The following is a 17,361-nucleotide window of genomic DNA, read 5'->3' as shown; positions in this document are numbered from 1 at the left end:
ATATTTCCAATCTGGAACAGCCTTTCCTCATACTCTTCTTTACATGAAAATTGTGCAATCACTCGAAAATTGTTTCTTGTGAAATCAAAAGAGACTTATTTTTGTCACTATTGTGACTATTCGTCACACAAGAGAAAATTGTGAGACTTGACATGAGAACGTTTTAGAGTGAAAAATGAGAAGAATTGGGCTGGAATTCTCTTGACCATGTAACTAAGGTAAAGCAATTACCTCCAAATCAGCATAATTTATTTTTTCATATGCTCGAACTCACGAATGGGGCATTTTTTTTAACCGTATCACATTTACGAGGAAACCCTTAAATTAGTAGTTTAAATTGTGCTGTTTGGATCAAATCAGCTCTATGCCGTAACCCTATAGAAAACGAATAAAATATTCATTCAATAACCATGATTCACATGCACAAAAAACTTTGAAATTGAAGAGTTTCGAATCTAATATTAAGTGACATCCAGCCTCGTCAAAACGACAGATCTTTTATTCGACCTTAAAATCTAGTTCTGTTTGAATTAAATTGAATTCAATTTACAATTAAAGTCTCCTTTATAAAATAATGCGAATTTCCGCATTAAAATAATGCGAATTTTTTCATGTTTTCTTTGAAGAAGTCTCCTATATTTTGAAAAGCGGCCGTTCCCATTCACTCTTGATCACTGCGAAACGAAATCTTTTAGCACAATTGTAATGCACATCTGACTATTGAAACTTGTTTAGATAATCTTAATGTGCTTTATTAAAAATTACGATATTTGATCAAGCCAGCGGAAGTCTTGTTTTGCTTCCAAATAATCATGCTGAACAGTGCAATAATAATGCAGACCAAATTTTCACGCAACGAAATTTTGAGCATGTTTATTTGATCAAATCACACTCTCTGTTGAAAACGCTCTTATAAGATTGTTAGTAAGATAGCACGAGGTTTTCCTGGCGTTATACGGTGTTTGTTGCGCTGAACTTCTCTATGCTGTTATATACTTGTTTGGAAACCCATCGGACACATTTGTCATTTGGAAAAACAATAAGTAGCAAAAGTACATATTAAGTCCAAATGGAAAAGACTTTCGCGCGAAATTGCGTTGAATAACCTTAACTTAAGGACTACTTGTTTTCAACTCCATCCCCATCAAAAGCCGCAAATTGTAACCCCAAACCAAATCAATTCACCCTCTGCCATTACACCAAAATAGCAGTTAAAGACCGAAATGCATATTAGAAAACACTCGAAGTCCTATTTGTTGCGTCATTACGCAGAAGTTTTAGTGAAATTCTAACATTTTCAAATATTAAACTTATTGAATGAGCATTCATTCAACAAATTGTTTTATGATTGTATTAAAACTTTCCATATAACGCCACATCAGTATTCAGTTAAAACATGTTATTAAGTTTTGGAGATATTATTCGTTGTCATTTGTCATTTTTCGACTATTATATCGTTTTTGTTTTAAATCGAGAGTGGGTTGAAATCTATTAACCAAGAACTATGTGCCAAACGGTAATCTAGCAACCCCACGGGGTCAGATGGTGCCACATTATTGGTTTTTGGACGTTTTAAATAATATTGATCAGGCCGTAGAACGGTAGTAAACAGTTCTAATGTCTGTTAAATTTTCTGCGGCTCGTAGTAGGGCTGTAACGGTTGCTTTGCTATCAGTTACAAGGAAAGTTCTTTACCGCCCGGTTCGCTATAAGTGGTTTACAAGCTGTCGTGATACTAAGTGGTGCAGTTCGCTTTTGTAACTTTATATCCGCTATACTGTAAATTACCGTCGCATTAAACTTTGTTTTATTATTACAAATAACTAATTGTTCAGCTTTGCTGCATAATAAATTCGACTGCTGGAACTAGTCAGTAAATTCTAATCAACTAAACAAACAATTTTTCTGAGATTTTTTTATAACTGAAAAATTCAAGTTGGGCTAATCAAAACTAGAAAATTTCTATCCCTATAGGTTGCTCACTGTTTATGCTTTTAAACGAATCTAAGGAGTACATTCGGTTTCAGAAATGAACCCAACTCACTAAGTAAAACCCTGTTTTGTCACAAGGGGACTTGAATTATTGGTCAAAACAGTGGTCCTTCGTTTTTCACTGGGGCCTACGTGGGATCTAGGTTTTTGACTTGAACAACTGAAGTCTGTGAACTGCAAATTTATCTTTCAACGCCTATTACTTTCGACGATCTGTTTAACAATCGTTCGTCTGGTCAAAGAAAACAAAATTTTTCTCAAAGAAAACAAAGAAAACAAAAGCTCTCAGAGGATTATTAATTTCCTTTCTCTCAAGTTACTAAAACTTTCAAGACTATATTGGTTAGATAAATAGCAAGCTTCACAATAGCAGGAGACGGTATTTTTACTGCTCAAGAGAGATTGCAACAATTTGCACTTTTGTTAATTTAACATTCAAACGTTAAATATTTCAGCTCCTTCGTTGTTGTGGTATAAGTTCTATCTGTGGCCTGCTTTTTTGTTGTATATGTTAATTCTCAACTGTTGATTAGTTAAACCCCATAATGTCGACCTAACTCCAAAACGTCACTTTTGCCATGCCAAAAACGTTGTCCGAGGTTGGTGGATTATCCATAGAATGTTACAAGTAGACGTAAGGATTTTGATGTAGAAATGACGCAATAATCTAAGTTGAACTCCGTGTTATTGAATTTAGAAACAAATTTTGTCGACATATAGTGACTTTGCTTCGCAAGCTTCTCCAAATATGTTGTTTTAATAAAGTAAATAAATGTGGAAAATATTAACGCTCGGCCTTCACATCGCCGCCCTGTTTTCCATCACGAAGTCATTTTTCCTGTTTTGAAACACAGTAGCAAGCTTCACCACTGGTCTCTTGTAAACTCCATCGTTCGTGCGAACCTTTGTTGATCGAATCACTCCGTCCGACCCTTCGATGGTTTCCGACACAAGAGCAGATTATAATATCCTCGCTTGCCGCTGTCTTCGATCAATTAAACGAGATCGCCTTCTGTAAGTTTTTCGTTCGCTGTAGAGCGCCATTTTTGCCGGTTGTTCAACATTGGCAGGTACTTAATTCGAAATCTGTCCCAAATGAGATTAGCATAAGCTTGAGTTTGTCGGAAGAGCTTTCGTTGATCGACAAACAATTCTGCGCATGGTATATGGGGCAAGGAAACATTCTTGTTGCCACAAAAAATGATTGGGGTCAATGCTTCCAGGTCATTAACACCTGAACTCACTGGAGTCAACGGTCTCGCAGTCAATGATTGTTCCAAAATACACATCGTAGATGAAAGAACGTCCTCGCTGACAGATCTGTTTCCCAACACCACAAACAGTTTTTTATTGAAAGTTGACTTAACGTTCCCATACCCCTTAAAATTTTGGAGCTGCGAATGGGTTGAATTTCGATAGTGTTTCTGGCTGAATTAGATGTTTTTCAATCCCTTCGTTGATCCGTGCCGCAACGTTCTCAGTAAATTCTCGTTCAACTCCAATAAAATTTGTCCCCTTGTCGTCTTTTATTGTACTTTGTTTTCCTCTACATGTAATAAATCGCATTATTGCATTGAGACAACTATCTGAATCTAACTTGGGTACCACTTCCATGTGCACTGCTCTCACAGTAAGATATATGAACAGACAACACCATCGTTTTTCTTTTCTTCGCCCAACTGTTGTTGACTCCAACATTTGTAAAGGCTGTTGAAGCATCTAAAGGCTCTTGGGTTAGATCTGTCATTACTGGTGTTATCTTTGCTGCTCTACCTTTTCTGTTGGTAACACATTTGTTCTTGATTGATCGTTAGGCTTTCGTATGCCCAGGATCCACATCTTCTGCTGAACAATGTTTCTGACATGCTCTCGGCCTTCGTGTTGATTGTTTTTGTGTTCGGTTCGCAAGAACAATTCAACTGCATGGTATTTCCAATGTAACAATACTGGATGTTTAGCGTTGAAGCCAACTGCATTTTACCTATTCTACATTTGGCACAAATAAGTCCCCTCATCCAAGAAAGGTAAGAATTGTAAAATTTTGTTGCTCTTTGGAATTCGTTTTGAACTTTTCTCGCTGTTGTTACCTGAAGATGATTGCATTTGCTTTTTCTTTTTCGTCAATGCTAATTACAAGTGTTGCAGCTTTATATTGTGTTGCAAAAAGCTTGTTGTACGTCTGCCATTGTTTTTAATAGCCTGTCAAAATTACTTAATCGTTCCCCTTTAGGAAGCGCTTTGTTTTCTCCAGCCTCTGTCATGAAGACTGATGAAGGTACGTTCTCCTCATCCGAGACAAAGTCGAAGTTGAATTGCTTTGGCCATTCACTCTGTGGTTGCTTTAACCAGACCGGCCAGTGAGCCACTCACTCCTCCTGAGTTTTTCAATGCTAATCACTCTCGGGCCAATGTCCGCTGGGTTGTTGATATCGCTCACATGTCTCCACTGTGAAACATCAATTGTATCCAATATCTCAGCAACTCGAGTTGCTATAAACACTTGTTGTTAACGATGGGAGCTGTGTAACCACTGATGTATTGTTGCTGAGTCTGACCAAAAACTGCAAAATTGTATCTTCACTCCATTTTCCTTGACTATGTGTTTCTTCGACCGTACTGCCATGACTGCTGCTTCCAATTCCAGTCGTGGTTTTGAAGGATATTCCATCGGTGCCTCTTTGCACTTTACGATTACAAATGCTAAATCGGCTGAGTGTTCCTTCGGTTGCAATTAGAGGTAGGCCATCACACGCATCGTGTCTTCAGATGCGTCAGCAAAAAAATGAAATTCCATCCCTCCCACTGTATTGAACTGTCTTCGATCGATTTCAGCTACAATTGGCAGTTGTTTTTTCCACCTCAAGAGTTCCACTTCGTTGTCTCAATGCTGACCATTTTCAGCCGCTATTTCTTTGAGAAGTTGTCTCATGTAAACACTGAACGGAGCAAACACTTCGATGCGGTCACTTGATCTACTTGTTTTCTGATGCTGGTTGATTTCAAGTCTACTGGAATTGCTTCGGAAACCTCGTCGGTGTTGCTTATCCACTTTTTCTGTTCAAATCCTTTCTGCGAAATAAGATCTCCCAGTTGACTGAAGATTTCAATTGCCTCTTCAAGGGTTTCAACTGATTTGATTAAATCTTCCAGGTAGAAGTTGTTTTGTAATTCTTTCTCTGCAATTGGATACAACTCTTAGTTATCGAGTCCTAATTGTTTGAGATGATAGTATGTGCAAGTCGAAGAGCTCATGGCTTCAAACAAGTGACGCTGATATTTTAATACTCGAACAACTTGATTAATTCTCGGGCGCCATAGAAATCTCAAGCAAGTTCTATCCTTGCAGGAACATCAATTCCATATCTGCAGTAGGGCTTTTAGTCCCACACAAAATCTGTAAATTGTTTGAATCAACCCATGCAACAGATCAAGCCTTGTTAGTTGCTTGTCGTTTAGGCATACGTCTGTGTGCTTTGATGCCGCATTCCAAACAAGTCTTGTTTGGTTAGGCATGTTCGGGTTGAGCACTGAATGGTGTGACAGATTTGGATGCGTCTAAAAGCTTTGCAAAACTGTTCTTTACAACTGTATCTTTTGATACATACCTTTCAGGTTCGGTTCTTTTTGGATTCGTCACTCCCTTGAGTACAGTTGACCCAATAGTACAGCTGTAGTTGTTTGGCAGGTTTGGCTCTGATTCACTCCATAGCACTCCCACTTCACATCAATCACCTGTAATCTTTTTTGTGCTCTGTCATCTTTTGGGCTTGCAGTTCCTTCTTTGACCGACCGACGACGCCAATTTTGGGAGCATAGGTTTCTATGTCCCACCATATTTGGATGCTCTCAGCCACTTTCACATCTTCTGTGAAAGCGAAATGACAAACAATTCGTCTTCTGCTTCCCGTGATGGGTCCACTGACTACCCATTGTAATTTTCCTAGAGCGGCAAAAAAATCACTTTGTGTTCCTATCTTGTAGTCCAATAGGCTCTCTAGCTCGTAAGTATTTTGACCCAGAATGATGCCGAATTTCAAAAAATTGAACGTTTTGTTGGGAATAGCATTCAAGTAGTTGAAGCTTTGCTTCTGCTTATTGTAGCCGTAGTTTGTGGTTCCCAATGAAAATGACGTGTGTACAGAAACTACTACTGAACGTACTTTGAATGCAATTCCTTTATTTTGATGGACACCTTTTCTGTCGTCAAATTTTTTGCTCCGTGTATGCCAGCTATGGTAAGCGTAACATCGGTAGCCTTGGCTTGCAACTTCTCATTAACGCTTTGATCGATGAATGATACCATTGATCCACTATCGAGGAAAACATATGTGCTTAACCTGTTGTCACGGCTCTGAATCGAGATTGGAACTAGCTGAAGAAAGCTCGTCAACTTGACTGACTGTTGCTGCGTGGTTGCCCTCGTCCTTAGGGTTTTCCAGTGTTGCATTCGGTTGTGCTTTTCGTTACATCCATATACAGAAGCGTTGAATTTACAATCTTTGATTGCTTGCCCTTTCCCAGACGTCCGTAACATAATTGTTGCCTCCTCAGAGTAGCATAACGATCATTCACATTCATGTATTAATTAGAGGACAGTTCCAAATTTTGTGTGTTCCATCGGTTATTTGGCAGTAACCGTTATTTTTTTACTGGGCTTCTTTTACGTTTGAACTCTCACTAAAAATCGAGGATTTAGAGAACTGCTTGGTTTTGTTCGCATTTTGTCGATGATCCCCCTTCTTTCCACTGGCGGCAGCGACAAGACTCTGTAAACGAATGACATTCTTGATAATCACTTCTATAAGAGACCGAGATCTGGTCGGTGCTCAATGGTTTCATCTAAATATAACCACAACATCTCATTCAGGTTAGGTGTCAAACTTTCAATCGCGATATGCACTAGATCGCAAGTCTCCTTCATATTTGCAGTACTTCAGAACACTGACTAGGTTAATGATGGTTGTTGAATAACTGACTAAGGCTTTTGAAATGTGCATTCGGATTGTCTGTTGAATTCGCAAAATTTTGAATTCTCAGCAATTTGGTAAGGTTGGCCAAACTTCCATTCCAAGAAAGCCCAAGCTTCACCAAAAACCTCTCCGGAGTAGCCCTTACTTGACATAGCCGCAAGTAAGCAAAGTTTTCAAATGGTTCATTTTGGGAATAGCACTGTTATGAAATGCCTTCAAACCTATTCGACAATTCTGGCCATGGTGGGAATAGCACGGTTATGAACTGTCTTAAAACATATTTGACCATTCCGGCCACTCTAGTAGATTTCCGTCGAAAGAATTCAAATTTAACGTTGGTAGATGACTACTGCTGCTGCTCGGTACATCAAACTCACGCCGGTCCGGAAAACTCTTTAATTTGAAACGCTCGCCGCTTTGGAATCTGGATTTAAGTAAGCTTTCTCAGTATTTGTGGTGGCCATTGTTTTGCTTAATCAAAGGGACAAAAAATATGCAAACCTATCTGATTCGTCGAGCCGAGCCAGCCGAGGACGTCTTTGCTCCTTGGAGATTTCCAATTGAAAGCCTATTGGCTGCTTATACTAAGCGCGGCACCGTTATCGGAATAAGTGTCTCATGCGTCAAGTGCCTACTTCGATTTCTAGTTTTAGAGCACCTTCTTTTTCCAAACAGTGCAATTCCATCTCAAGGTCCTTTTGCTTCATTTCAAATTCAACTCTTCTCAAATGCATCTTGCAGTTAAATTCCTTTTCTAGAACTGCTAGCTTCTCTAATTTCATTACCCTTTTATCGGAAGAGGCTTTTGGACTCGTTGTCCTGGTTTTTTTGTTGGTTCTTAACGGAAGCTTGGGTAACTTCTCCTATAGGTCTTGGAACTTCATCATTTGGCTCTGCATCCTTGCTTTGGATAGGGATCTCATTCTGCTGATCTGCCATGCTTGTCTAACTATAGATATATGGCAACCAATCAAATTCTTAATTGATTAAAAATTTGCGTTGTCGGTTTTTGTTTAATCGACAGGATTCCAAATTGTTAAGGATATCACTTCTTTTGACAAACAGCTTCTCTTGGCTAATATGAAAATGCAAAATTTAATTATATACTGTTTTAACTTTTGCCTATCCTTAAATTTGATCAATTTGCAGAGTTTTTCAGTTTCAACTCAATCTGTTTTATGCAGTGTTTGTTTTGTCTCTCGACGTTGCCGTGACTACGTGACTGAGTCACAATTTTTTTGATTTGACGCTGCTTTTTGACGCCTCATTGTCCCGTAGTTTTGTTTCCGACAAAATTGCCTCATCAATGACGTTCTAATGTTCATCTCCAATTGCTTCCATGTCTTTTTTTTTGCTCTGTTCTAGATTAGACAGCGGTTTGTATTCCACGGTCAGGGTCGGCCGACCAAATGTAACGGCTGAATTCTTATCAATGGCAATGAAAGTTTTATACCACCCAGTTAGTTACTAGTGGTTTAGAAGCAGTAAGGATACTAAATTGTGCATTTCGCATTTGTAACTTTATTTCCGCTAAGTTACCGTCGCATTAAACTTTATTTTTATCAAAACATATAACTAATCGTTCAGCTTTGCTGAATAATAAATTCGATTGGTGGAAGTTATCAGTAGATTCCAATTAATAAATGAAACAATTTTTCTGAGTTTTGTTATTAACTCAATAAATCGAATTTGGGCTATTCAAAACCAGAAGGTTTTTATTTCTATAGGTTGCTCACTGTTTATGTTTTTAAACGAATCTAAGGGTTACATTTGGTTTCAGAATAGAACACAATTCACAGAGGAGAACTCGTCTTTGCCATAAAGGGACTTGAATTACTGGTCAAAACAGTGGTCCTTCTAGTCACTGGGGCTAAAGTCATATAGAAGACGTAGCATCTTTGGTTTTTTGCTTGAAAAACTCAAGTCTGTGAACTGAAACTCAATCTTTCACGGCCTATTATTTTCGTCGAACTGATTACAAATCGTTCGTCTGGTCAAAGAAAAGGAAATTTTTGTCACCCTAATGTTTAGCTATCAGAGGTTTTTTAATTTTTTTTCTCTCAAGTTACTTTAAACGTTCAAAAGACGAAATCGATGATTAGATAAATAACAAGCTTAACTTTAGCAAGAGATATTATTTTACTGCTCAAGTGAGATTGCAACAATTCGCACTTTTAATAAATTAACACTCAAACTTTGAAGTTTTCTGCTGCTCTGTTGTAGTGGTTTCATTTCTATCTGTATCCTGCTGTTCTTGTTGTATGTGTCGATTCTCAACCGTTGATTGGTTAACCCCATCTATGTCGACATAACTCCAAAACTTCACTTTTTCATGCAAAACTGACGTCAGGGGCTGGTGGTTAACCAGGTAGATTATCCATAGAATGTTCTAAATACACGTAAAGAGTGTGTAATTAACGTAATATTCTATGTTAAGATAAAGCGTACACCGTGTTATTATAATTACAAACGAAATATGTCGACATATAGTGACTCAACTGTGCGTTGCATGCTTATTATCATTTAGGTTTTAATAACTTAATTGGGATCTAATCTGTTTCAGCTCCGCAGTGCTTTTCATGATCCCCAGTTACAAATTGTATGTTTTCATATAGCACGTTACTTGGAAGAAAATAGCACGTGCACCTGGGGGTCGTAAAAGTTTTTGCTTACTAACCTGGGGGCCGAAACAGAATAGATCCAATAAATTGCTCAATAAATTAAATTGGGGCTATTCAAAGCCAGAAGGTTTGTATCCCTATAGGTTGCTCACTGTTTAAGTTTTTAAACAAATCTAAGGGTTACATTCGGTTTCAGAATAGAACACAATTCACAGAGGAGAACTCGTCTTTGCCATAAAGGGACTTGAATTACTGGTCAAAACAGCGGTCCTTCTAGTTACTGGGGCTAAAGCCATATAGAAGACGTAGCATTTTTGGTTTTTTGCTTGAAAACATCAAGTCTGTTAACTGAAAATCAATCTTTCACGGCCTATTATTATCGTCGAACTGATTACAAATCGTTCGTCTGGTCAAAGACAAGGAAATATTCGTCACTCTATTGTTTCGCTCTCAGAGTTTCTTTAATTTTTTTTTCTCTCAAGTTACTTTAAACGTTCAAGACCAAATCGATGATTAGATAAATTACAAGCTTCACTTTAGCGAGAGACAAGGTTTTACTGCTCAAGTGAGATTGCAACAATTCGCACTTTTAATAAATTAACATTCAAACTTTGAAGTTTTCTGCTGCTCTGTTGTAGTGGTTTCATTTCTATCTGTATCCTGCTGTTCTTGTTGTATGTGTCGATTCTCAACCGTTGATTGGTTAACCCCATCTATGTCGACATAGCTCCAAAACTTCACTCTTTCCATGCAAAACTGACGTCAGGGGCTGGTGGTTAACCATGTAGATTATCCATAGAATGTTCTAAATTTACGTTAGGAGTGTGTAATTAACGTAATAATCTCTGTTAAGATAAAGCGTACACCGTGTTATTATAAGTACAAACGAAATATGTCGACATATAGTGACTCAACTTTGCGTTGCATGCTTATTATCATTGTTGTTTTAATTAATTAATTGGGATCTAATCTGTTTCTGCACCGCAGTGCTTTTCATGACCCCCAATTACAAATTGTATGTTTTTATATAGCACGTTACTAAGGAAGAAAATAGCGCGTGCGCGTGGGGGTCATAAAAGTATTTGCTTACTTTTGTAACCTGGGGGGCCGAAACAGAATAGATGCAATAAATGTTTGAGAAAATTATTAATGCTCGGCCTTCACAAAGGCCGATCTATGATTTTTAAGTTACGGTATTAAGCCGTAACAACATTAATAGGGAGCCATACGAAAGTTGTACCAAGTTTAACGAGGTGCCGTAAAATAAGCAAACAGTTGCACAACTGTCAGAACGGTCTCTAGTCAAGTTATAAACCAATTTTTGAGATTTTTCCAGCATAGTTTTTTGTGTGTCTGCCCTCCTCCTTTTACATTCTGGGCATGGAAACGACAGTGCTGGAGTTACTAAAACCATTAATAGAGACTTAAGCGCGAGCAAGCAGTAAAATCGCGTCCATAAGCCCTCTCTCCAAGCAGAACAAAGCAATTAAAACGAAACAAAAAACAATATAAAAGACTGTCGGCAAATTTTTGTCGTTTTAGCCTCCTCCATTTTTTTTTGTATTCCAAGCGTGGGGCCGGCAGTGGTTGACTTAAATTATTTTAAAAGGAAGCTGATAATTTTCAGCAAAAACCGTACAATATTATTTTCCAAAACGTTTTTGTGGCGAGTTACGGCCTCAAAACAGCCGATAACAACAAATTTGTGAATTTTCAGATATTTTAGTCTTCAACCATCTCAAACCAAGGCATGTCATTGAAACTTTTATTGGAGTTACAAACTGATAAATCTTGTCACTAGCTGGCCTCACCTTCAAAATTAACCAGTTTCTTCATGTTGAGCAGATCAAGTGCACCTTTGTGCACTAGTGGTGGTCCAATATGGTTTCTCTCGCCCCTTGCATGAAATACTCTTTCTATCTCCTCCAAGATTTCACGGCCCAATGGGTGTCCCTTCTCAAGGTGGATGTGTGCACCATTGAGAAGATTTATTTTATAAGATCCATTTGGGGGAAAACAGCCGAACTCAGGAAGCCTGCAAAAACATTATGAGAATAATCGGATATTTTGTAGTGAACGATATTTAAGCTTTTTAAAATTAGATTTCCAAAAATTTTAAGACTTTAAACACTCAGTTTAGTAATTAAATTGTTTTCCTTTTAAAGCTAACGATTGAAAAAGACGATTAAGAACCATTTATCATACTTGTTTTTCGTATTTTCACGATCTGACATAATTTGCACACATTCAAATTAGTACAAATTTACAATTATCTTTCCAAATGCGTATAATACGTTCTAATAGGAAAGCTTAAGACAATCCGTTTGTCATAAATTTAGGTAATCATAGTCATGAAATGTCAAACAGAATGAGTTAGGCACTACTTCTTTGAACATATTTGTTTGAACATTTTGAACTACATTTTTTGAAGTTATGCATAAAATTTTGACCGAAATTCAGCTGATCAATGATCAGACGAAGTAACAGCCGAAAGAGCGTCAAAAAAGTCATATAAAAGAGCATTTGTTGTTTAAAACGTTGTAATCCTTTATTCGATTGTTCTGATAGATTTTCCATAGTCAGTCCCATAGAGTTGCAACGCTACAAAACGTTTCAAAGCTCAAAGTTCAAATTTAGGACACGCAGTTATCTAGCAAAACACTGGCCGTTTGCATGCCCCGAGCTTTTCGAACGTTCGCTTGCGTTGCAACTTTATGGGACTTCTATACTCGTTGCTTTATGTTGTTCATGGTCTTATACACTGTTGAATATGTTTTGCCTATGACTTGAAAGCTTATCTGCAGTCTTTTTTAATATATTTGTACCAATACATTCAATGTCAGCTCCCCATTGGCCAACCTACAATTCGAAAATATTGAATTGAGTAAAGAAATTCCATTTCTCCGCTCCTTGCAAAAATTTTATCTCAATCAAAACTCATTTAACTACCCGAGTGGACTGGGGATGGTTATCTTGTAAGATCTTGTAAGATTCTGTCAGAATCTTACAAGAGGATGCATCGTCTTACAAGATTTTCTGACAGATTCTTACAAGATAAGCATTCGTCTTACAAGATTCTCGCAAGATAGGCATTCGTCTTTCAAGATTCTTACAAGATAAGCATTCGTCTTACAAGATCATTATAAGATAAACATTCGTCTTTTATGGTTCTTACAAAATTAACCGTCGTCTTGCAAGGATCGAAATACACAGAACTGAAATACACAGCACATAAAAAAATGGAGAAGATGTACAAGACAAAAAAACATGTAATTTGTTCTAAACAGTGTGAAACTTGAAAATCAAAAAATTTTCTTTGAGTAATAAATTTACACCAAGCATTAAATGGAAAGTGCGAATACGGGTTTTTCTGTTCCTCCAGATTGAATGCAATGAGAAAAAATAGATTTAAAAAAATAATTCGTCAATTTTTTTCTCTTAAGAGAATAAAAAGTAAGGGCAAAAAATATTTTCTTTCACATTTTTAGTTTTTGGCAATAAGTCAAATTTAGTAATAATATTGTACTGATGCAATAAAAATTATCTTGAAAATTTTTTCAATAAAATTAATGAATAAAATTATCAGTCAAAAATACGCAACCAATTCTCAAAACTTCAATGCAATAAATGAAGAAAATTGCGCATAAAAGAACCAATGAGAATGCAGTGCGACTGGAACGAACTTGCAAGAATCTCACAAGATAACCATTCATCTTGTTAGCTCTTACCAGATAACCATCTTTTGTAAGAATTTTGTCAGAACTTATAAGATAACCGTCGTTTATAAGAATTGTGTAAGATCTTACAAGATAACCATTCTCCCTCGTCCAGGGTATGCCGATCTTAGAAACGTTTTTCTCTGAAAAAACATAGGGAATCGGTTCCAAAAACCTTCTAATCATGATTCTTCAGCGAGGCCTTAAATTATTAAAGACATGAAGTGAGTGCCAATTTCCATCAATACTGAATGGAGTTTAAATATGGGAGCTGAAACACTTTTATTAGTACTTAGTTTCCAAAAAGTAGGGTTGTTATCGCAATTTCAATATTGAATTTTGCTATTTTTTTCTGCAAAAGATTTGATATTGACGAAAAAATCGGTGCCAGGTTTCATCAAGACCTAAAATAGCTTGAAACTTAGAACTAACACATTTGATCAGTTGAAATTTTCCGAAAAGCATAAGCGCAAAAACATAAGTGTGTTTCGGAGAGAAGCTAAAAAATATTAAGGTGTTGATAATATTACGAATTGTTTGTTCGTTACACAGACGTCAATTGAGCTACACTTGACATACAGAAAAAAGTGTGAAGGGTATCAGAAACTTCAATTCAAAGTGACTCAACTCACGAACCCAAAGAACATCTGTTTGATGATAGATACGAATAATAACAAAATTTAGCGTTGAATATGTAAATGAAAATTATGTAAAATTCGCACTTATTGCCGAAGACGTATCTTTAATAAAATATTTTCCAAAAAATTGCTAACAAAACCTCAGCGCTTTTCAATGTTTTAAGCTGAGCTCTTTGTAAGATTTTTCGCTGAAAAAAACTTTCCTGCGGATTTCAGTGAAATTCATACACAACTTATACATCTTAATTTTTAATATTTTATAGTTTCCACTTCTTTCTGACACAATGTTCAAAATGTCAGAAAATTTCCCAAAAAAATGTCACAAAAACAGCTCAGTCTTAATCTCCCGGTCTCTAGATCATTCCAGTTTTGCAAGCTTTAAGGAAATTTAAAAGTTTGTAGTAGAGAGTCATAAGATGCTCCTTGCAATGCTTTCCAGCTTACTTTTTGCTGAAGTTTAACAACCTATCAGGTTTTTGTGAAATCTTCTCAAGACTCTCAACTGTTGTCTTTCAAATTTTCCACGATTTTTTGAAATACTTTCCACATTTTCAGTGGTTCTTTTATATAAATTGCGCAATTTCATTTGATTTTAAATATAAAAATTTCAATTCTATTGCGTTGTGTACATTCCAATACACATAGAAATATGCGTAGATTAGCAAAAATCCGTTTATCATAAAATTAAGTTAAAAATCTAGGATTCTCAAAGAGGTTCAGGTAGGCCGAATTTTATTCCGATTTTTTTTTGTTGGATGATGCGATAAGCCAAATTACAACAGAATACTTAAGGCGGAATTGAAAGAATCTAACGCAAAATATCCAGGTTGAAAATTTTGGTCAAATTTGGTGAAAAAAAGAATACGTTAAAAAAACTTAGATCATCCTATAGTTTTCGTATAAAGGCAAAACAGCAGAAAATTGACCATTTTTAAAGAAACACGTACAAAAATCACATTTTTTCCGGTTCTTAAATTGTCAGAAATTGATTATTAAATGCTGCAAACTGGGTGCCAAATTTCATCAAGAGTTAAAGCACTTTTAAGATCAGAACTGAGATATTTAATCAGTTTCTAGTTTTAGGAAAAACAAAAAAGCGACCGGAACGAACTTTCAAGAATCTCACAAGATAACCATTCATCTTGTAAGCTCTTACAAGATGACCATCTTTTAAGATTAGAACTGAGATGTTAAATCAGTTTCTAGTTTTAGGAAAAACAAAAAAGCGACCGGAACGAACTTGCAAGAATCTCACAAGATAACCATTCACCTTGTAGGCTCTCACAAGGTAACCATCTTTTGTAAGAATTTTGACAGAACTTATAAGATAACCGTCGTTTATAAGAATTGTGTAAGATCTTACAAGATAACCATTCTCCCTCGTCCAGGGTATGCCGATCTTAGAAACGTTTTTCTCTGAAAAAACATAGGGAATCGGTTCCAAAAACCTTCTAATCATGATTCTTCAGCGAGGCCTTAAATTATTAAAGACATGAAGTGAGTGCCAATTTCCATCAATACTGAATGGAGTTTAAATATGGGAGCTGAGACACTTTTATTAGTACTTAGTTTCCAAAAAGTAGGGTTGTTACCGCAATTTCAATATTGAATTTTGCTATTTTTTCTGCAAAGGATTTGATATTGACGAAAAAAATCGGTGCCAGGTTTCATCAAGACCTAAAATAGCTTGAAACTTAGAACTAACATATTTGATCAGTTGAAATTTTCCGAAAAGCATAAGCGCAAAAACATAAGTGTGTTTCGGAGAGAAGCTAAAAAACATTAAGGTGTTGATAATATTACGAATTGTTTGTTCGTTACACAGACGTCAATTGAGCTACACTTGACATACAGAAAAAAGTGTGAAGGGTATCAGAAACTTCAATTCAAAGTGACTCAACTCACGAACCCAAAGAACATCTGTTTGATGATAGATACGAATGATAACAAAATTTAGCGTTAAATATGTAAATGAAAATTATGTAAAATTCTTACTTATTGCCGGCGACGTATCTTTTTATAAAATATTTTCCAAAAAATTGCTAACAAAACCTCAGCGCTTTTCAATGTTTTAAGCTGAGCTCTTTGTAAGATTTTCGACTGAAAAAAACTTTCCGGCGGATTTCAGTGAATTTCATACACAACTTATACATCTTTGTTCTTAATATTTTATAGTTTCCACTTCTTTCTGACACAATTTTCAAAACGTCAGAAAATTTCTCAAAAAATGTCACAAAACAGCTTAGTCTTAATCCCCCGGTCTCTAGATCATTCCAGTTTTGCAAGCTTTAAGGACATTTACAAGTTTGTATTAGAGAGGCATAAGTTGATCGTTCCAATGTTTTCCAGCTTACTTTTTGCTGAAGTTTAACAACATATCAGCTTTTTTGTGAAATCTTCTCAAGACGCTCAACTGTTGTCTTTCAAATTTTCCACGATTTTTTGAAATATTTTCCACATTTTCAGTGGTTCTTTTGTATAAATTGCGCAATTTCATTTGATTTTAAATATACAAATTTCAATTCTATTGCGTTGTGTACGTTCCAAAACACATAGAAATATGCGTAGATTAGCAAAAATCCGTTTATCATAAAATTAAGTTAAAAATCTAGGATTCTCAAAGAGGTTCAGGTAGGCCGAATTTTATTCCAATTTTTTTTGTTGGATGATGTGGTAAGCCAAATTACAACAGAATACTTAAGGCAAAAATGTAAGAATCTAACGCAAATTATCCAGGTTGAAAACTTTGGTCAAATTTGGTGAAAAAAGAATACGTTAAACAAAACTTAGATCATCCTATAGTTTTCCTATAAAGGCAAACCAGCAGAAAAATGGCCATTTTCACAGAAACACGGACAAAATGCACATTTTTTCCGGATCTTAAATTGTCAGAAATTAATTATTAAATGCTGCAACCTGGGTGCCAAATTTCATCAAGAGTTAAAGCACTTTTTAGATTAGAACTGAGATATTTAATTAGTTTCTAGTTTTAGGAAAAACAAAAAAGAAGAAATTGCTTTAAAAAAAAACAAGAAACCACTTGACACATTTAACAAAATGTTTGATTCTGTTGGTAATCTGAAAGAGACACGTCAATTGGGTGAAAAGCCACAAACAGAGTCGCGATTTTCAAAAAAAACTATGCAGAAAAAACACTGACAGCATCAAGAAATTTTCAGTTGATAAATGTTTCAAGCATATAAGGTGCTGCGTTTTGAAAAGGCATCTATTAAAAAATTAGCACTTGTTAGCACTTTAATTGAATAATCTTGTATGAGAATTCTGTTAAGAAATATATTATTCAGCGGCTGTCAGCAAATTTTTGACACCAATTGTACACATTTAAAGCCTTACAATTTCAGCCTTACATTATCAGCACTCATTTGTATCTGAAGTTTCAAACCGTTAGCACATTTCTTACATA

At 36.1% G+C, this 17,361-nt stretch overlaps 1 protein-coding gene across 2 annotated transcripts in view; it reads right to left on the bottom strand.

The window, feature by feature from the left end:
• The window catches only part of LOC142350795 (lactosylceramide 4-alpha-galactosyltransferase-like), a 52,409-nt gene that overhangs the window by 10,370 nt on the left and 24,678 nt on the right, over nucleotides 1-17,361 (bottom strand). For both annotated transcript variants that reach the window (XR_012760917.1, XM_075402754.1), the window contains exon 2: nucleotides 11,395-11,618. Coding sequence is in view for 1 of the 2 variants with exons in the window: in XM_075402754.1 (XP_075258869.1) it covers nucleotides 11,395-11,618 (224 nt within the window). In the remaining variant the exon portion in view is untranslated. The remainder of the gene's footprint in view (nucleotides 1-11,394; nucleotides 11,619-17,361) is intronic.

The sequence above is a fragment of the Convolutriloba macropyga genome, chromosome 1 (genome assembly GCF_964194025.1).
Source record: "Convolutriloba macropyga chromosome 1, txConMacr16.3, whole genome shotgun sequence".
Classification (NCBI taxonomy): domain Eukaryota; kingdom Metazoa; phylum Xenacoelomorpha; order Acoela; family Convolutidae; genus Convolutriloba; species Convolutriloba macropyga.
This window is presented reverse-complemented; position numbering and strand designations above follow the sequence as displayed.